At 33.3% G+C, this 22,998-nt stretch overlaps 1 protein-coding gene across 1 annotated transcript in view; it reads right to left on the bottom strand.

Annotated features, from left to right (window-relative positions):
* Positions 1 to 22,998, bottom strand: part of LOC102800892 (basement membrane-specific heparan sulfate proteoglycan core protein-like) — a 187,512-nt gene that overhangs the window by 91,382 nt on the left and 73,132 nt on the right. The window contains exons 6-14 of the mRNA XM_085508562.1: positions 18,898 to 19,170; positions 10,163 to 10,456; positions 8,990 to 9,343; positions 8,107 to 8,256; positions 7,304 to 7,423; positions 5,998 to 6,129; positions 5,087 to 5,232; positions 4,370 to 4,511; positions 3,134 to 3,258 (exon numbers count right to left, since the gene is read on the bottom strand). Coding sequence (XP_085364688.1) covers positions 3,134 to 3,258; positions 4,370 to 4,511; positions 5,087 to 5,232; positions 5,998 to 6,129; positions 7,304 to 7,423; positions 8,107 to 8,256; positions 8,990 to 9,343; positions 10,163 to 10,456; positions 18,898 to 19,170 — 1,736 coding nt within the window. The remainder of the gene's footprint in view (positions 1 to 3,133; positions 3,259 to 4,369; positions 4,512 to 5,086; positions 5,233 to 5,997; positions 6,130 to 7,303; positions 7,424 to 8,106; positions 8,257 to 8,989; positions 9,344 to 10,162; positions 10,457 to 18,897; positions 19,171 to 22,998) is intronic.

The following is a 22,998-nucleotide window of genomic DNA, read 5'->3' as shown; positions in this document are numbered from 1 at the left end:
GTTCAGTAAAGTGAGAAAATGTTGTATCCATGGTAACAGGAAATCCTATATATTCATAATAAAAAATTGCTATTGTTACCAGCTGCTATGTTATAAGTTCATTGGTCTTTGATCATGCAAATTTTTCAACAAAATCAAACTTTTAAACAAAATTGAAAGTATTTTTGGATATTTTCATGTTTGATAATATAATATACACATTTTATCAAGACAGTCATATTTCTTGAACCCCCTGTTATTTCACACAAAAATGCCTTATCACGCTTTCGCTGCTCAGCACACTGTCTTCGCATTGAAGTAAGTAGAGGAGCAATCAAAAGAAACCAGAGAATATGTCAACTTTGTGAAACAAACCAAATAGAAGATGAGTACCACTTCCTGTTAGTCTGCTCTTTTTAAAATGAATTTCGTGATAGATATCTACCCCGTTACTTCTATAATCCACCGACTTTACACAAATTTATTCTTTTAATGAAATCACATGATGATGTCATTTTGAAACGCCTTGATGAATATGTATTTCATACATTAAATGTTAGGTACGAAATTTCAGATTTATTGAAATATTAAAGGGGAACTAAATAGAGCCTATTTTGGTGTTTGTATTCATCAAGTTATGTATAGTGATTATAAATTTGAAAAAAAAAATTAAAAAAATGATTATCTTCAGAGTTATGATGATTTAAATATGAGAAACCATAAACCTGCAAAGGACTTCCGTTTGCGCCATCTTGCCATAAAAAACGCCCTCATGAGGTATAAACAGGTAAGGTAACAAAGCATGATGACGAAATAGTATCTGATTAAATATAAGCAACTTAGGGAGCCATAGTTGGCGGGACTGGTGAATTGATTTCTAGTCTATGTTGTTTCGACTTTTACGTTAATGTTATTTACAAGCTTATCAACATACAAACATTATGGATGTGCAATTGATCGAGACAGGCATTTTGTTTTGTTTTTTGTCTAACTGTCTAATAAATGCTGTTTCCAGTATTGCACTGTGCGGCGTGCAAATTATTCAAAGTATGGATGCTGGAGTATGCAATCTTGAGTTTGTAGGGTGGTGATGGAAACATTTTCATCCATGTATTCACGGGGCTGCACTGGCAAATCATGGGACAATTGTCACAGGAACACCAAGCAGATTGTTCACAGACCTCCCGTGTAATTTTAAATAAAACTATTATCCGAACAAGGGGCATCGTCGACGATATACTCTCATCACTCACACTGGACTGAATTGAATCTTCACAGTATACCGTACTTCCCTGATCATAAGCCCGGAGGCATGAACACGTAAGGGAAAAGTAAGGGATGAGCTTATACTCGAGGACCAGCTCAGAAAAGATGATTTTGTTTTGGGGTTAAACACTGTAACCATCTTGCTAACAACGAAAAATTATCCAAAACAATTATTCGTTCACCACGCCGGGCTCGGGAAAATAATATTATTTTCGAAAAAAAAATGCGTCATTGATTTCCACGACACTTACAATGAAGAAACAAACATGCTCATAAAAAAAACGCACATTTTATTACAATACGATTTACATACCGTCAGAATTTACGGTGAAATAATGGGTAGGATCTGTGAGGAAACAGTGGACGAAGGCATTTATCATTATCTTGAGTCGTTTTGGTATGTTTTCGATCGTACGCAAACTCGACGCAAAGCAATTTTCCACCATGAGGTTTTTCAGCACGATTTGACCTGGAACAACTTCCTTTGACATAACAGGTCATGTCTTTCATTAACCAATCAAAATGATGTGTCGTAATGATGAAATTTTCCGATTATTGACGATGATTTTTTAACGTAATGCGGAAGTGAATTACCAAAATGTTAAAATGCGATCTGTAGCACTGATTGCAACGAAAAAACGATGATTTTTTCCCTAAAAGCTGGCGATTCGCAATTTCCGAAATATAAACGACGGTTTATAGTAACCGTGGGTAAACTTAGCGTGGAGGATGAATTTCACGGTCGCCAACATCATGTCACATCGTTCAAACCCTAGGCCTTTCATGATAGTCTCAAAGTAAACCATGCCCAATAACCAGGTACATGACTTAACGATCACATTTTTGGCTTTTCGAAAGCTACTACTCGAAGAAATATGGATTACTCCATCCAGTATTGCAACATCGGGGTTCATCCTGAGTAAATGACAGAATAGAAAGGATGCGAACCACGTTGTGTATGTTCGCCATGTACTCTGAAATTAATGCGAGTTAAAAAAAACACGAACCAAACTACCATGCCAATCACGATTATTATGAAATGAAACACACCTTTTACACGCATATTTTAAAGAATATCGTCGACGCCCAGTAAAAACACTCTGAGCTTATAATCGTGAATGTTCTCAACTCGATAAATACCTAAAAATAAAAATATAGGAATGGGCTTCATACTCAGGAGGGGCTTACGATCGGGGAAGTACGGTACTTTAACGCAATTGGGCTTCCACTTTCAGAATACTGTGGTTCAAACGCATAAGGCTCTAACCCAAGTTTTAAAAAGCACATTGTGCATATAAAAGTTGAGTTTATACTAGTAGTACACAATGCTTGGCAGCATGAACGGCTATGTACAATGGCGTATACGAATGTGATCAGATACTAAAACGTCATAGCTTTGAAAAGTACCCGGATGTTAAATATGTTTGTTAGTTGTTTATTCCCCTCCATGAATGGCCTCCATGGTGTTTAATTGCAAGCACTTCAAATGCCTATCCAAGCTACAGTTATAATTAAAACAAAATTAAACCACTGCAATATTATTTCGAATACAGTTTAGAATATACACAACTATAAATTAAGGCCGCATTTAGGTTCGCTTTAACTGTACAAACGCACAAATGTTCCTTTGTTTTGTAATAACTTTATGGGCCGAAGGCCTTTAATATTTGTAAATAAAAACCATATATAGATACAATATACACATTTGATGGTAAATTTTGATGATGTATCCCATGCTATGTTTCTCTCTGATATATCAATATTTTAGCATTGAAAAATTCAATATTAAAATTAGATCATATGATTTTTGCAGTAGGTATTATGCAGTATGTCCATTTCACACAATACACAAGGTTTCACTCTAAAAAAAAATTATATTATATCCTACCTGGAATACATTATAAGTACTACTAAAACAGATCTGAGCGATACCAAAACAGAAACAAGAAACGCATTCTGCTACAGTCACAGCTTCAGCATTGAAAAGTGACCCTGTACAATGTCCCTCTGGTGCTGAAAAAACACACACACAATATGCATCATATTAATCTCAAAACTTGGATATTTGTAAAATCTGTATTCAAAGCTGCATCCCTAATAGCCCCCAAACCCATTGGGAGAACCAATTTCTCATATGTGTGAATACCCAATCTTTTCATGTACTAGCGCCAAGAAATCATACTCTAAACAGATAAACGTTTGACTTCACAAATTTCACATGCTTTAATTAGCAACTGTAACTATAACAAGATTTCGAGTGCATACAACAACAATTCCTAAGGACTCCTAAAAAATATTATCACAGAGAAAGTGTCTAGGCATGCTCTTCTTTCGATACTTTCTTTTCTGTTGGTGTTCGCTGATGTCCGGTGGTCAAAAATTTCGACAGTTTCGGGTGCCAAACCCACGCACTGACAATGGTACCATTGAATAATGCAATCGTGTCAAGCAATCATTGATTACGTCTCATCACCATTACGAATACAAAATCTACGATATTTCATCAGTTCTTCTTCAATCAATGTTATATTTGACAATTTTTCATTAAAGTTCGCCAAGATCCCCGGAAACAACAGCATTCAAACTAGACGCCATTTTCAATATTGTACATGCGAGGTTCGACTATCGCTTCCGAACATGCTCCGAATATTACCAAATGCTCGAGATGGTCGTAACCTATTGTACGAAGGTGCTAAAAGCTAACAAGAACAATGTTTGTGCACAAACATTGACAAACGATCATGGGGGTAAAGCTAAAACAATAGCGTCGTGGCCCCTTCCGTTAGTACCTTCCATGCTCTAAACAAAGATCATGTGACTATATGAACCTTTTGATAAGTTGGACATTGGAGTTTCCCGGGCAGTACTTTAAATAATTGAACACATTTATACCTGCATAATGTGTCTTGCCAAAATATCTCCCCCTAATTACATGATTTTTTTCTGTCAAGGTTGCGTACCTGACTGTCAGACGAGTGCACAACCACCACCGAGAAAATTTAAAAGATGACAGTGTGACTTCACCATGAATGGTTAGAAAATTTGCAAACCCTTATCAGTTAATCTACCCTCAGGAATGTAAATATTATTATAGTTCTCTCAATCTTAAGTAGTATAAACTTACGTGTTACTATGACGATGGCATCAGGGAGAGCAAAGAGGTATCCTTTGTTGTTCATGGCTTCACATGTATAAGCCCCAGAATCAGATTCATGTACATCTTTTATCGTTAGAACACCAAGGCCATTGATAGAAGTTACTGTTACCTAGCAACAACAATCAGAACATTAACCCTCAAAAAATCTAAAGAGGAATTTAGATTTTTCAAAAGAATTTAACAGAATCAGAAGACAGCGTGACATTTAACAAAATTCAAGATGGAAAGGATGAGACTTAACATACTAATGTCCCTTTTAAATTTGTCAAACGTAAATGACTGAGTTAGCTTAAAGCTTAAAGTCGTCACCTGCGCATGCGTCAGTTGGCCATAGTGTGTCATTGTTTACAAACAAGTGTCTACCCATGAACCTTTGCATTTTTAGCGTGTTGTTATTGTCGCTTGGGACTCAATTCCCGCATGTCCGCAAGTGACGGCCCTCCCGCTTTAAAGGTCGGTGGTCGTTGCGCCGTGTCCTGTTCGATATGAGGACTCATAGTGGCGTATGCAGTACATGTAAAATACATTGTTTGTTTACATGATATTCAAACGCGCGTTGTGCAATGACTACCGCTCTTTAAGTACTTTTCAAAACATCACAAATTATAAGCATTGGTAAAATCTAAACAGAATTTCCCATGAGCAGGAATTCAAGTACAGGATAGCAAAGAAATGCTGGCTTACCCTAGAAGAATCTGGTATATGACCCCAATTGAGCCGCCACGATATGATTGGTGTTGGAATGCCTTCAGCTTTGCAAGTCAAGATTATCGTCTCTCCTTCGGAAACTTTAACCATTTCAACTGGTGGAGTTATTATCACAGGTGGGCCTGTAAAAAAATCAAGCAGTGAATATGCATTCTTTTTCACAGCGTAAATTACTGTTTATTTCTGTATTTATTTCCTTAAGTTCTGTATGTATTTTTTTGTTTATGAGTAATAATAAAAACATAGTTGAACTCTGGTGACCTTGCCCTTTGTTATATAATATTATTCCCTTTATCATAGTTTGTTTCAATATGAATATGCATTGTGCACACAATAACAATTATTAACATCGCCCTTTGTTATATAATATTATTCCCTTTATCATAGTTTGTTTCAATATGAATATGCATTGTGCACACAATAACAATTATTAACGTCGCCCTTTGTTATATAATATTATTCCCTTTATCATAGTTTGTTTCAATATGAATATGCATTGTGCACACAATAACAATTATTAACATTGACAACGACGACGACGACGTCAACGACAACAACAACGCCGGACAAGAAATTCTTCCCTTAATATACTTTTCCCTTTCATCTTTGATGTTATGGGCAAGGTAACAAAAAGCATTATTCAGATCAATATCTTTCATTCACAGTCAGCTGGCGCACAATATTCACTATATGGGGGGGGGCTGCCATTTTGAATACGGTATGAAATTAAATAAATAGACAAGTTGTGAAACGCATTTTTCCGATTTTCTACAAATCAGGAAAAAATACCAATCTTTCACAAAAGTTGACAAAACCGTCAAAATAAATGATATATGTTAATCAGTTCCAGTGAAAATAAAATTATTTACAGTAACTGGTAGACTTACCGCATCCTATTTCATCTGATCTATCTCTACAATCTATCTCGTCATCACATTGGTAACTCTTAGGAATACACTCATCTCCAGATAGACACATATATTGAAACGATTCGCACCGTGAATTAGGGTCCTTGGAATCTGAATAAAAATGCCACAAGTGGTATGTTGTACATTACTTCAGATTTGAGCAAGGGCTAATTACATATAAGGGCTCACAACTAGGATGATGTGCATTGAAGTTTTCATTGAAATAACACAGAAACCATGAGAAGATAATGCAGAAGTTTACATTAATGTACAGCACATGCTTAAATATCAAACAGGACGTGACACGACGAGCATTGCCCTTTAAGGACAGTGAATAGAATTAACATTTTTGCTCTATCACATTCTAGAAATACATCTCATGTTTAAGTGCATGTGACATAAAAGAGGTTTATTCAAACAAACCTCCGGAATAGAATCTATGGCAAGACAATGTATGAGACAAAGCCAAATACATTGTCGTGTCTAGACCCTTCTTTGAATCCAATATGACTGTGGACATTTCATTATTGTTGTTATAAATCACCACCATAAGAATTAAACAAATTTAGTTAAATTTGGCAGATTTTTGTTCACATGAATTTATTTGCGATAAAAGGTTTACATCATTGTAAGAAAATGTATAGCTACATGTATGATGCATAAAAACCTCCGATTCTGATAGTAATGATTTTTAAGAGAGGATGAATTGTTCGAGTTTCAAGACATCGAGTTACAAGAACATCAAGTTACAAAAATTAACACACCTTTATGTTAGAAAGCACACTTTTGCGAAACCATGACCAAATTGCAACTCGATATTCAATTAACAGTTAACTTCAAGTTATGGACAACATACATTTTTTAGTTTTGTGTAGACGTGTCTAGATTCTTTGCATGGAATGTCATGAATACCGTGCATGCAAAGGACCTACATGTACATATATTTTAAGATCTTTTAACATACTGAAGTGAATTTCATTTTTTTTTATGCAGGAATGACAAGCGAAAATACTAAAAGATGACATATGTAATATGTCTGTGAATACTGTAAAGGGGGTAATTATTCACTGGGTTTTAATTTAGCTTATTTCGCTGACTGGAAAATGCGCTAAATTAAAACCCAGTGAATATGTAAAATTTAGTATAGAACACATTATCTAAATGACGAAACCGTGAATTTAAAACCCACTGAATATGCCTGAAATGGCAAATCAGTGAAATTTAAACCCAGTGAAAATTAGTCATTTTACAGTAGTATGTGTATGTACATAGGACTGAGACTAACCACAGTTGAATTCATCAGAGCCGTCAAGACAATCCACTTCTCCATCACATTTCCAGATCTTCTGTGCACATTGTTGGTTTCTACATTCAAACTCATTGGGTTCACAAGACGAAGGTGCAGCTGTAATCAAAACAACTCACCAAAGTTTTAAAAAATGTCAACAACAAACAAAATAAATAGGAAAAATCAGTTGCTTATACAAAATGATTAAATAGAAACAGTTACATAAGAGAAACTGGGCTTAAACCCAGGTCTGTCAGTTGAGGCTGATCCCATGTAGAACCAATGTAGATTTTAAGCTAATTTTTTTACCAATATCTGAAAAAATATAGGAGCTAGACACACAAACTTTGAACTTTATATTAAATCAGAATTTATATTAAATCAGAATTTATATTAAATCAGAATTTATATTAAATCAGAATATATAGTAAAATGAAAACAGTTGACTTATTGCACTAACAAGCCATTGGTAACATAACCGACGACAGACGCCATGAACAGAAACTTTCCCCACCTATACCTTACCCTTCCTCATTTATGATTCGGACAAGATAATAAAAGAATGTGCGACATACATGTGTATGGAGTGTGCTTAATTTCATTATAGGTTGGTGGGGACTTTGTTATTGTTTTTGCATAGTACTGTTACCAATACCAATGTAACAACTAGCGACAGTGGCGAAAACACTGCCGAATACAATTGCCCGACTTTGCAACGTATAGTTTCACCTTTACTGCATAGAAACACACCAGGTGAAATAAACAAGTGAATTTGACCATCGTCTTGTACATGTACCTACCGCAGTTTTCTTCATCTGTTCTATCATCACAGTCAAAGTCACCATCACAGAAGTAATCATTCTTCACACATTGACCGTTCCTGCACATCCTTTCATTTCGACTACACTTTGCAGGTTCTGGTGCGATAGTCGTAGTTGGTATCGGTTGCGCTACAGAAGAAAAATAAATCAAGATTTCAACTGATCAGTGGAACAATATTCTGTTGAAAATGCTGTTAAATTAAATGTAGTTTATACCCATTCCCAATTATGAAAAAGTTGGATAGAATTTTTCGAAAAGAAATTCAAAAGAAATTTGATAACATACAAGATACATATTTTAAGCTGCATGAAAAAAAGCAAGGGGATCAATTTTTTGCGGATATTTATTTACCAACGTTTACTCTCAATAACCAATGAAGAGAAAGAAGATATACTGTAAAAGGGTTAATTATTCACTGGGTTTTTAATTTTGCTTATTCCGCTGACTGGAAAATGCGCTAAATTAAAACCCAGTGAATATGTAAAATTTAGCATAGAACACATTATCTGAATGATAAAACCGTGAATTTAAACCCACTGAATATGCCTGAAATGGAAAATCAGCAAAATTTAAACCCAGTGAAAATTAGTCATTTTACAGTACCAGGTGAAACATTACCTACATATAGCACATTCCTACAATTTCAATTTTGCGAGTCAGTGCAAATTGCAAAACTTTCTAGCACTAAAAATTCCTCTTGGGTCATGCGACGTGAAGTGTATGTGACTTTTGTGAAGTTTGGTGTCCACAAATGCCATAAAATGCAAGAAAAAATTAAACGATTCACAGTGTTTACATTGCATTAAATTTATTTGTCTTTACCCACTCCATTAATGTATTGTAGTAAAGAAAGATACTTACGACAATCAGCCTCATCCGAATTATCGGGGCAATCTTGGTACCCATCGCAGTACTGAATGCTACCGATACACTGACCGCTTAAACACTGAAACTGACCGGTGATGCACACCTCGGGACAGTTGTATTCATCACTGTTGTCAGCGCAGTCGTTAGTTCCATCACAGTGTTGGATGATGGGAATACACCGACGAAGATCTGCACATGTGAATTCTTGAGAGTTGCAGCGCACAGGGCAGCTCGGAAGCTGTTCATCGCTTCCATCGTTACAATCACTGCGCCCATCACATCGACGTCGTTCATCAATGCACTGTAGTTGGTTTTGGCATTGGAACTCTCCGGGGGAGCAGTTAATAACTGAAACAGAAGCAAATACTACCTGATATGGTTCAGCCTTAACCTTTTTTGATTTTTTTCGCTGAAATTTCAGTGCAAATATTTTGACATTCTATAAAATTTTCAGTAAATTTTATCTCCATTATAGGCCACACAGACAGATGCAGAAAGTTGCTTTTAGTTTTTGATGAAAAGGTTTTGTTAAAAATGGGCAGACTATAAATGAGCAGACTATATGGTGCCAAAAGGGGACAATGGTTCTCAAAGGGTTAACATTATAGTTATGAAAGACATGTGGGGAAAAAACACTGTAAGGTATGAGTAAATGTTTGATTTATCTGACAGAGATTTAATAAATATTCTGACTTTATAGTTTGCAACTAATAGTTATTTTCTAATTATATTGTTTTTTGTAATTTGTATTTGACATAAATAAATAATTTATAAAATAATTTATTGTTCCATCTGAATATAATTTCATCTGTCAGAGGTGTTCAAGAATGGCTATATTTCATTGATGTAGAATAGTAGGAATTAAATTCAATCAATCAGATTTTACTGATTTGTGCTTTTTAAGATATTAAGTATTTTCTTTCCTTCAGGAAACCGTTGAGCTGTTTTTACGGAGAGATGATGTAGAATGATACAAAATATCGAAAGTCAAACACAGAATATACTGTACTCGATTGACTCAACTAAGGACCCCATCCCCCCACCCCCCATTTGGGGTGTTTCTATTTTTGGGTTTGACAAAAAATGACAAATTCCATTCACAAGATGACGAATGTACAGACAGACGGATGGACAGACACACAAACACATACACACACACAGACTTACTTGACGACTCTGTGGAGACTACCTCAATAGTTGGCAAGCTCTGCCCAAAATTGTTGAATGTACGTAAGGTGACAAGATACACAGTGGACGGTTGTAAATTTTCTATCGTGTACTGCGTCACTTGTCTGTCTAGGGTGACCGTGTATACATCTCGAGTTCCTACGCTGAGTCCAAGAGTATATCCGCGTAGGACTATGTCTGTGTTTGTACGTGGTATCCACTGTACGAGTATGCTGTCTGTGGTGGCCTGGGTGTCTATTGCACTTACACTGGGTGGTGGTTGGGTTTCAATAACTATGAGTGCAAAATAGAGGATACAAAGCAAGGAAAAATAGAAAGCTATCAATTGCAGACAAGGATGAAGATGTTCTATATACAGCCCTCAAAGTTGAATATTTTTCCCTAGTGGCCTTTAGCAAGCAAGTACAAAATTATAGGACCAGAATTTATAATTTTTTACAAATACATGATAAACTACACAGAAACGCCAATCATTTTAAAACTCAGATACAACTGTCTCTTGTGATTATCGGAAGACGCTGATCCACAGATGGGACAGGATCTACTTCATCACGCGAATTTGCAAAATACACAGCTGCTGTTTTTACATCAATTCATAGAAATAATTAAATATAGTAGATAATGAAATACATATGTGCAAAATGTTGATATGTGAGTAGAAGAGTTTAATCTGTTTTATGTTACAGAGAATTTGTGGCCATTTTGCTCAGGCCGTTGGCGTCAACAATATTTTTTTTTAAATCTCCGTTGATTAAATGTAATCATGTGACCAAAATGGTTTCAGTCTAGAAGTTAGATATATATCTGAATCATCAAAATCCAATCCAATCCTAGGTAACCAATTTTGCAAAATCATTTTTGCGACTAAATGTATGGTTAGAGCATCTACAAAATACGAACAAAATTCATCAACATGAATTACGTTCCTGATTACTGTAAAAGGGTTAATTATTCACTGGGTTTTATGTTTGCTTATTTCGCTGACTGGAAAATGTGCTAAATTAAAACCCAGTGAATATGTAAAATTTAGCATAAGAACACATTATTTAAATGATAAAACCGTGAACCCACTGAATATGCCTGAAATGCTAAATCAACGAAATTTAAACCCAGTGAAAATTAGTCATTTTATAGTATATTGAATCAAATCTTATATGAATTGAATATTAAACAATCCATTTGAAAATAATGTTTCAAACATTATTAAATTATGAACTTTATTAACTGGCCAGGGTCTGGTAATGCCAAAATGCCTAGGCAGTACTATAGAACATCTTCACAAGAATTTTAAAATTACAGTATCACAAGAACAATGCAATAGGGTGCATATACAAGAACTCTTTCATCTTTTTCTGTGCAATGTGACAGCCCACCAAAAATATTTAAACTTCTTAAAAGTTTGTGAATTGATAACGGTATGAATGATTGTGGTGTTGACATTTGTATTGAAAGTCATAACAGGAAGTCATCACAATCAGATTCAAATGTATACATTCAAATATGGAATATAAATGACCATATAAGGACAATGTATCAGATTTTTTTTTTTTTTTTGGAAAGATAAAAATTCGGAAAATTAAATATAGAGCTCAGGAATATTTTAGCTAGGGATGAAAGCGTTTTGTACAATATTGAACACAGGACTGTTGGGAAAAGTATAAAAGAAATCAGATTTATCAAGATTACAACTACAATAGGATTTAAATCACAGAGCATTGAATTAATAGAAGTTGGCTAAAAAACAAAAGAAATTTACAATTTGCCCTGTGGTGGCTTTTACTGTCAACTATCAACAACATAACTGTTGACACACCAACATAAGACTATCTAGAATTTGTATGTTAATTTGAACAAAATAAAACTGATTTGCACTGACAAAATGTTTTGATCAACATTTTTGAAATAGTAAGAGAAAAGTTAAGAAGGTTTATTTTGTGAGAAATTTATGAATTTGACATACAAACAAAGACAAAATATGGTGTAACTGCATCACATTCAAAACCGCACGTAAAAACAAATTTACTGTCCGCTGCATAAGAAAACTGGCTACAATTAAAGAATATTGTCTGATTTACTTGGCATTTACAGCATACAAACTGTTTATTTTATGTTGTTCTTCACACAATTCAGATAAGTGGTCAAATAAACATGACAATGGATAATTTTTCAAATTGATCATGTAAATAAAATAAAAAATTGTCATTGTATTTCAATTTTTTTTAGATAACGTGTAGTTATAAGGTTTGTGTATATGGTTGTTGTGAATTATCAAAAAACGTGATCAATACACTTTTTATGAAATAATGCTTTATAATGGATTCCTATGTAATTACCCAAAACGGCTCATTTATGCTTTTATGTGTTTGTTTTTTCAGAAAAAAATATTTGCAACTGGGTAAAAAAGTTGATGACGCGTCCAAATCAATGATTACCCGCAGTATGTGTTTTTTTGTTGATATTTAATAGGTTGAATAAAATCAAACATTAAAGCAGGTGGTTTGTCACCTGCGCACGCGCGGGAGTTGAGTCCCAAGCGACGATAACAACACACGCTAAAAACGCAAAGGCACAGGGGTAGACGCTTGTTTGTAAACAATGACACGCTATGACCAACTGACGCATGCGTGGGTGACGACTTCCCCGCTTTAACTATAGTAAAGAACCAATTAAAATATCTTATCAATTCACTCAGAGTAACAGACTTAGCTAAGAACATCTTTCAAATAGCGAAGATCTAAACATTGCAATCATATATTGACACTTTACTATTTGACCTTTGACCTGCTCCCCAAGTGGGATAGATTAAATGCTCCTAATATTACATAATGTCACCTTTCCAAATGACCCACACTAATCAGCCAAAGGAGTATGTACGACATTCCAACACATTAAAGCAACAAAATATTGGTGTTAAACTTTTATATGCCCGTATTTATTCCTGTCGTCATTACGATGCAAAATTTTGATGTGTTTTTCTACAATTTTGGGACAAATAGACAACATTTTTTTAAAACTAAAATAGGAAAAAAATATACTGTAAAAGGGTTAATTATTCACTGGGTTTTAATTTTGCTTATTTCGCTGACTGGAAAATGTGCTAAATTAAAACCCAGTGAATAAGTAAAATTGAGCATAGAACACATTATCTAAATGATAAAACCGTGAATTTAAAACCCACTGAATATGCCTGAAATGCTAAATCAGTGAAATTTAAACCAAGTGAAAATTAGTCATTTTACAGTATGCAGGTTTGTTTGCAGAAATATGGTGAGACTAAGATCAGTTGAAATTTAAAAAACAACAACAAAAAACGTGAAACCGCAGCAGTACAATTTTAAATGGTTTGATAAACATTTGATAAAATTTTATAAAAATATACCGAAAATATACAGAGATCAGTTGAAAATAATAAAAAAAACAGTATATATAATTTTTAGTCTCAAGAATCAATGCGTAATGCTCAGATCAACAAGTGAGTAATTCAGGTGATTTAAGTTCCGAAATAATCTGCGAAATTGAGATTCACATGCATGGAAACCAACATTTTTGTAACACAAAGAAAGCCAGGGAACTATACAAAACTGTACGCCTAGTCTGTAATGGGAAGGGGGAGGGTATCAGCTGTATCTAGTTTATAAAAATAGACAAGGGATCAAGGTCCCAGAGATCCCACATCTGTTTAGTTTTCTTGATTTATTCTACCTATTTATTCTTCTATCTGTAAATTAAAGTAAAGTATTGGCGAAATTTGAAAGAGCAACTAATACTCTTTAAACTGGTATTTTGTTACAAATTAAATTTGACTTATTCTTCCATCTGTTTTCTTTTTCAGTTTTAAAAATCGTTGGAGCTTTTATCCCTTGTCTATTTTTACATACTAGATACCAGCCGATACCCCTCCACCATATACAAGTTAGGCGTACAGTTTATTATAGTTTCTTGGCTCCCTTTGGTAATTACAAAGGAGCATGTTCACATTGCCACCTTGTTTTTTTAGCTGCCATGCTGCATTGTGCATTTTGTTTGGGACCCATACTATGCAAAAAGCGCAGTTGCAACAACTTAAAACCTTAGATACAGCAAGGTCAAAAGATCATTAAGCACATGTGATTTTAAAAAACCAAAACAAAGTACTGTAGAATACTTTATTTTCGCTTGGAATTCATTTTCGCTATTTTCGCTGAAGGGATGATTCCGTGAAAATAAAATCCAGCGAATATACTTTTTTTCCTATACTTCACATTAAACTCATCAAAAAACAGTGAAAATAAATTCCATACAAAATGCCCCAAATTCCATTTTCAGCAAAAATTAATTCCAGTGAAAATAAAGTATTCTACAGTAACAAAATTATGTTTATCAACTTTTGTAACTTGTTTACTGTGAAGTTCAATTTTATAAATCCTAGATTCCTACACAGTTCTGTCTCTGAATGAGCACCATAATTATTTCCTGCTAAGTATTGGTGCCACATTGGCTGTTTTTATGTATTTTTATAAATTCTTTTTTGATAATTTTCGACCAAATGAACATAATTTCCTATTGGCTAAAAGTGTTGTAAACATTTTTGGAAAAATTCTAAAATTTTGTTAAAAATTCGGAAAAAGTTGACTTTGGCACTAAAAGGGGCAAGAAAGGAAAACAAAGATAAATATGAGATGTGTGAAAATCAAAAGAATTCTTAATGTGAAACCTGATGTCACAGTAGGTGTGCGGAAAAACGGAAGGAAGTCGTACACATCCACCAAATAATAAACATGACTGCCAAAGAAGAAATTCAATCGCTAAATTTTAGCTGGGAAAATGCCTGGCATAATTGGTACTGGAAACACAGTCTGATTTGTATCAAATTCTACACAGTGTAGCATTTCTGTAGATAATTGATACTGTAAAGTTTAATGTCACATTATAGAGTTATGGCAAGCTCGATTCTCATCTGAAAGTTAAAGTTTTCACCACCGTTTTCTTTCCCATCAAGTAAAAAAGCTCTGTCTTACATCTGATAATGTTGTTTTTGAAATCTGTGCTAACATCAAGAATTAAATACAGAGAGCATATGATGAGATTATTACATATACTGAAGGCAGTACGGTGATCTATGCCACCCTGTGCTGCCTGAGTACATACTTTTCAGTGTTCTTGTTCACAGTGCAATATAACAACAGAAAAACGGAATCATTTCATAAGATGTGTGCCTGCAGACACACTTATTCTTGTTCACTGAAGTAATTACATTTCCTCACAAGCTCCCCCTCCTCCGAAACAAAGAGAATAAATTCAAAGATGATGTAAATATGAAAGACATTTTCGAAATAAGGAAGACAATCATAACAGTTGAACTTGGCTGTATAACTTTGAAACAAATTCATACCGGGTTTTACAGATGGCTAAATTCTAATGCCGCCCCATGGAAAATATTATTATTATTATGAAAACCCTTGATTTTGACAAATAAATCAACAAAGTCAAAGTGGCGACTCAGAATGAGTTTTTTGGTGTCATGATAAAAAACGAAAAATATTTCTAAATAGACAAATATATCATTTTTTGTGTTTAAAAAACTATAAAATTGTACTCCAGCATATGGGAAAGGAGAGCATGATGTTGAAATTTTGTCAGTAACAATTTTTGAAATTCGCATTGATTAAATTTCATATAAGTTTTATTCTTCAAAAATGTCACAAAAAATGTAAATATTCGTTTTGTATCAGACTAGTTCAGGCTCCACTAGTAATGATACAAGTAAGAGCTACAATCATTTTACACGTTCATATCCATGAAACATAGATAAGAATACTGATGGCCAATATGTGTTACTTTAAAATCCATAGAGAATAGCATTTAGTATAATGTATTAAATTTTGTAATATATTCATTGTTTATTGTTCTTCACCAGCCTAGAGAGTTCTATTCAAAAAAAAAAACAATCGTAGATACTCAAAACTTAAATCCATTGCAATGATTCTCAGCCATGATGATATATATTAGTCCATTTCAGAGGTTTATTTAGAAAACACAGTTTCTACTTTCTACAGTACAGTACAGAAAATGTTTAGTAACTATATTACAGAAAATTGTTTAGTTACTATATTACAGAGAATTATTTAGTTACTATATTACAGAAAATTGTTTAGTTACTATATTACAGAAAATTGTTTAGTTACTATATTACAGAAAATTGTTTAGTTACTATATTACAGAAAAATTTTTAGTTACTATATTACAGAAAATTGTTTAGTTACTATATTACAGAAAATTGTTTAGTTACTATATTACAAAAAATTGTTTAGTTACTATATTACAAAAAATTGTTTAGTTACTATATTACAGAAAATTGTTTAGTTACTATATTACAGAGAATTGTTTAGTTACTATATTACAGAAAATTGCTTAGATCATCAGAAATTACCATAATTTGTTTACTTACATTATCAAGACTACGGTAGTTCAGTTAATAATAGATTATTTTGTTTACTTTCTACATTATTAAAATTTGTTTAGTTACATTACATTATCAAGAAGATTTGTTTAGTTACTACAATTTTTAAGTTACTACATTACCAAGATTACCAAGATTATTTTGGTTACTAGTACTACATTACATCCAGGTTAATAGTTTAGTTACTACATTACAATTTTTTTAGTTAAAACATTACCAATATTTCCAAGAATTGTTTAATTATTATTACATTTCCTAAATTTGCTTAGTTACTTTATTTTTTCGTTACTAGATTACTAATATGTTTTTTAGTTACTAGATTACTGAATTTTGTTCTTTCCTTACTACATTACTGTTTTTTTTTCATTATTAGATTACTGATATTTGTTTTTTTGCTACTAGATTTCTGAATATTTTTTTCATTATAAGATTACTGATATTTTTTTTAATTAGATTACTGATATTTGTTTTTTAGTTACTAGATTACTGATATTTGTTTTTTAGTTACTAGATTACTGATACTTGTTTTTTTAGTTACTAGATTACTGATACTTGTTTTTTAGTTACTAGATTACTGGTACTTGTTTTTTAGTTACTAGATTACTGATATTTGTTTTTTAGTTACTAGATTACTGATATTTGTTTTCACCTTACTAGATCACTGATAATAGTTTTTTATTATTAGATTACTGGAATTTGTTTAGATTAGATTAGATTAGAATCTTATTTATATTAACTAGTGCATCTATTCAAAATAATTCTGCTAGTTCTCACAATATGATACTAGACCTGAAACAGAGAGCCTGAATTTTACATCAAATTCAGTGGTGCACATATAAAGAACTTGTTGGTTTAATATCTATATTTGTCAAAGTTGAGAGAATTTAGAGCTGACAGTGTCTCCCCTGAAATTGACCTTGGTATAATGCTAGTAAATTAAGCAAATGACACAATGTATACTATACTGTATAATACTTTATTTTCGCTTGGAATTTATTTTGGCTGAAGGGATGAAGGAATGATTCAGTAAATATAAATTCCAGCGAATACCGTGAAAACTCTAAAATGTCTACCACTTTTAGATAATAGGTTTTGAAAAACGGTCAGGTTTTTAGAGTACAGAATAACGATAAATTAGAGTAAAAATTCAACAAATATAAAAGTTGGGTTATATACAGTTGCAGAAATAGAATAGTTATAGAAAGTCATGTCTTTAAACAAATTTTTTGAGTAAAAATAAGTGAGCAATTTCTGGTGAGATCAAAATTTTGGAGGTAAATAAATTACAAAAATTTGCCAAATAATTAGGTGGTTGAATTTTTAGAGTGGGTGGAATTTTAGATTTTTTACAGTATACCTTTTTTCCCATATTTTGCATTCAACTTAACAAAAATCAGTGAAAATAAATTCAATACAAAACACTCAAAAAGTTTTTTCAGCGAAAATTAATTCCAGCTAAAAATAAAGTATTTGACAGTATGCAAATTAGGTAACTGAGGCAATTTGTACAATCAAAGAAAATACACTGTCATAGGAAACTGAGACAAAGTGAATGCATATCAGCTGATGTATAAGCAATATGCAAATAAGTCTATATATGATGAAGTGATGCTATTGAGGCATATGCAAATGAGCAATATGCAGATGATACTGGTTAATGTGTCAATTCGCAGCATAAATTTATGAAATGACATTCTGAAGCTACAGCAACATTACACCAGGGGGGGTATATATTTTATATTTCTATTTTAATTGCAGATTATATCATAGTTCCTAAAATATTTTTAAAACTTTAAACGTAAAATAAAATCATTAGAAGTAGAAATTAGAGCACAGTAAACATGCAGCTGTCACCACAATACAAGAACAAGAAATATTTTTTAACATACTCTCAAATTACAGCAGACTTTAAATATCGCCTAATGTTCAGAGTAACTGTTTTACTAACAATAAAAACAGAAATGTCTAATTGATTGGTAAGATATCAAACACATTGTTAGTGCGTGACAGTATGTGCAGAAAACATTTATACGATATATCTCATCGTCATTAGAGACCAATGAAGAGTTATACAAAAAGGAAACATTTAACCAACACATACAGGGGACAGAAAACAGTGTTTTCAAAAAACTATTTTTTTTTCTATAAATATTCGCAAGATAACTTGAAGGCAATTCATAGGGATTAAATATTGTTAATTCATAAAAAATAAACTGGTTTATACTGTACTACCAACTTTTCCATTCAAAAAAAAAGAAAGAAAATATCTACTTACAGCAATCGTTTTCATCAGATCCATCACGACAATTTCTTCGACGATCACATCGTAGATATGCCGGAATACACTGTCCATTCTGACAACCAAATTCGTCATTGCGACATTCTGCCGGTGGAGTAGGCAGAGGGCAATTGAGTTCATCCGATCCATCATAGCAATCACGGTAACCATCACAGTATCTGCTGTCCGGAATACAATCTCCATTGTTGCATTGGAACTGATCACCATAGCAGGGAACTATCGGGGATTCCGTGAAACCACGATCAATCACTGTAATAATAATTACCGTAAAAAAAAGATTCCTACAATTATTGATCATATTGCGAAATATGTGTAAATCAATAATAGCGAGGTAGATCAGCGACAGTTAGCGTTCGGCCATCACATTCAGCAAGGCATGTCTTTGGATAGTATGTGTTAACAAGCTGGATTATTCACTCAAAGTCTGTCATATACTATTACCATACTATGGCATCAATAACAAGGCTTGCCTGCAAGTAATTACAATATATGCCTGTGATCAGAACCAATGATCAATTTCACTGGGGCATTCCCCAACTTGTGGGAGGTCCCCTAAGAGTCATTTCTCTAGTGAAAACCTTAAGCGGTTTTCTATTCACATGTACTTTTAATGAAAACTGACGCTTGCCACACATCTCCTAAAAGGCATCCCTCCACCCACTAATAGCCACCCTACATAACACACTGCAATACCTGAGTAGTCGAAGGTCATTTAAGGTCACCGACTGAATGCCCGACCGATTAAGACCAATTTTGTTATTTCAAACATCACAGATATGTAAATGCGTAGATGATAACCAGCTTTTCAGAAACACAACAAGGCAATGGTAATACCACTTGGGGAATAGAACGGTACATTCACAGGAATAATCCAAAGTCAATGAAGGGTGAACAGTTATTAACCGCTAAGAAGCTTGCGAAAAGTACCTAGCGCTATTTGGTGAAATAAATGCCTAGGAGGTTGCTATTATAATGTGCCAGTGTTGAACTTGTACAAGGACAGCAAAGCTGATTCTATGTTCGTCAGCAAAGATTGCACGGCTGATCCAAACATTAAACAGGATTTATTTCACAAATATTTTAAACTTAATCAGTTAGAATTAGGAGAGAGAATACGTCGTCTGTTCATGAAATTCCTAGATGTAACAATACATTCTCAGTTTCTTCTTTAAATTCTACTTTAAACTTTCTGATTTGATTTGAAATTTATCACTGGAAAACCTTTTCACTCACCATGCAGTGAAATTTTCCAATAAAACAAATAGCTAGCCATAATGAAAAAACTTTATGCGTTCTATGCCACCCTGCACAACATTTGACTTCAATTACCTTGACAATGACATACAAAATTATACCGAACACACAAGAAGTTTTTTTTTTCTTTTTATCCAATCATTTAACTTAAATAGAACTACCCCAATGATTAAAATAACAGGTTTTGTTCTCTCGGGTTCTGCTTGGATGAACCAAGAGTAGGTTAGCATAAAGTAGTTAGTAATGAAACACCGGGATCGAAAATCTGCACTCGTTTTGGTGTGAACGTTTCTGTGCTAGATATTGTTCCGCTGCTCACTATAGAAATTTTGACACTAGTAGCAATGTCATGGCTTTATTTGTTGAGGTGCAGCTTTCCACCCTGTATGTCTCTCATTCACAAGTATGACAACATAAACATTGATGTTTGACCAATCAAACGCCAGAATTATTTCTGCCAAAATTTTGCTGTCATATTTAACATATTTTTATGTATTTTTCTGAAAAAATTTTGAATGATTTTAGACCAAACTGGCATAATTTAGTAAAGGCTTCCAGTTTTGATCAAAATTATTATGGAAATATGTTGAAATTTTTTTCAAGAATCAGATCATCTTTAAATCCTAAAATTAATTGTTTTGACAACTTTTTCAGTGTCTATATTAGTTTATTGGCCCAACTTATTTAAATATGGGTAAAACAATAATAACAATAATTGTAAAAAATTATCAGTAAAGACCGATTTCCAGTAGTTGCTGTTGTTTCATCAACATGTCACGCTGCAATTAAACAATTCTTACTAGCAGTCAGCCTTGTGTGAAAACCTGCTCTAGACTTGCGCAGAATACTTTAAAAAAGTCAAAACACCATTTTCAATCTAAGTTTCAAAAATACATTAGTATAATTAGCGACTGACATCAAATGTAATGCATAATTATATACAGTGATAAAAACTAGAGCTGGAAAAGTAGACCAGATTTTTTGAATATTTGTAACAGTGTTCAATTACGAAATGATAGATACCACGAAATTAGTTTAAGATAATTATGACATTCTTGAAATATAGGTGATACTGAATATTCACACCATGTAAAATGACGTTTTTATTGTATCATTGAGATAATACAGATTAATTTGATTAATTTGTATGATTAATAAAAAATTAAAAAAAAAGATTATTTTAGCTCCAAGCGCCGCAGTATACATACCACTGAAAATAAGTTATTTTTGTGAAATGTTTTGACTCCCCCAGCATTCATAACATCACATACCATCAATTTAATACTTTTTTCTGTTTTCATTCATTTAAGTTGAACGATTGTTTCAAGTAGAAAAATCTGAAGTGGACAAAATTTAAAAAAAGGAAAAACATAATTCTATGAAATTTTAGAAACCAATAAATTACGAAAGTCTGCTAAATGGGTGGTTGAATTGTTAGAGTACGCAAAAAAAAAATTACACTACACTTCTGCAGAATGGCATCCAAGTTAAAAGTCGCATTCCATCACATGACACAGTATAACCTATCAGGTTAAAACAATTAGAAATAGACACTACAACAATGTATTTATATTGGTAAGCTATAGTTTTGTACAGGTCAAATTGGAGTCGACAACTTTGTTTTGATGCCAATTAGTAATGAACTTTAAACAAACATACACTATATCCCTTGGAAGCGATCATTTTAACATCCCACTGTCAATCAGAATTTATATTTATATTTAACATTTATATTTGGGTTTACTCCCATAATAGATGTTTATGTTTTTCACAGTCAAGCCAATCTTTTGAACTCTTAATTTTATACAAACGAAATTTACAATTTTTGACACAAAAAGCACTTTAAATGATCTTTGAGGGGCCAATTTTCAATCTGCTACCTAGCACTCCTATAAAAAATGCAGGTGAGCCCCCCCCCCCCCCCCCCAGTTCAATTCACTAAAATAAATTCACTTTAAAACAAGTAACCTGTAGAATACTGTGTGGGTAATATTTTTTATATTGATTTTTGTTGCATTTGCAGCAAATAGTTACCAAACAATGAGAAATCTATAGGATTGAATATACCCCACAGCTGACTTCACATGCATTGTTCATAGTTCATATGGTGCTTACACCAGGATTTAATTACAGCACCTAGGCGGTATGTGGTTACAGCTTAATGTTCGAGTAATCGCAAGAAATTGACATGACAATAGAAATTCATTAAAGACTGCCACTCCCATGCAATTAACAGCGAGTGAAATTCCTGGGATTGAAACATATATTTTGAAGTCACTGATGTAGGCAACGAATAACTGCAAGTTGACATAAAGACGGGGTAGTTTATTTAATCAGTGGTAAACTAGAGGCTGAAATTATAATTAATTTGTTTATTTCAATTTCTCCTGACGTCAAATAGAATACACTGGTGAAACACGGTAGTAACTGTGGGTGAAAGGATGTTTTGGGGTGTAGTTTACATTGTATATGGAGTGGTAGGGTCGGGTGTAATGTGTTCATTTCCAACTATTATGAAGTCACGTAGAATTTCACTTAATTTATTTTTGCTGACATGTTTTCAAGCATTACATGTGAATCTAATTTTCACTGCGCTGTGTCTCAATATAGTATGAGGGAAATGGCATATTCACTGGAATTTATTTCAGGGGAAAAATGTTTTCAGTGATAATGAAGTATTATGACAGATACTCTCCACGTGGCTTTCATTGCGTATGGAAGTTATTTTCACGAGTGATGCGGTGTATCCTGCTGCCGTACTTTCACGAGCGAAGCCACGGGGAGGGTGTGGGGTTCTGTTATTATACACATGTCCCATATTTG

Source organism: Saccoglossus kowalevskii, chromosome 15 (genome assembly GCF_978046115.1).
Source record: "Saccoglossus kowalevskii chromosome 15, keSacKowa6.1, whole genome shotgun sequence".
Taxonomy (NCBI): domain Eukaryota; kingdom Metazoa; phylum Hemichordata; class Enteropneusta; family Harrimaniidae; genus Saccoglossus; species Saccoglossus kowalevskii.
This window is presented reverse-complemented; position numbering and strand designations above follow the sequence as displayed.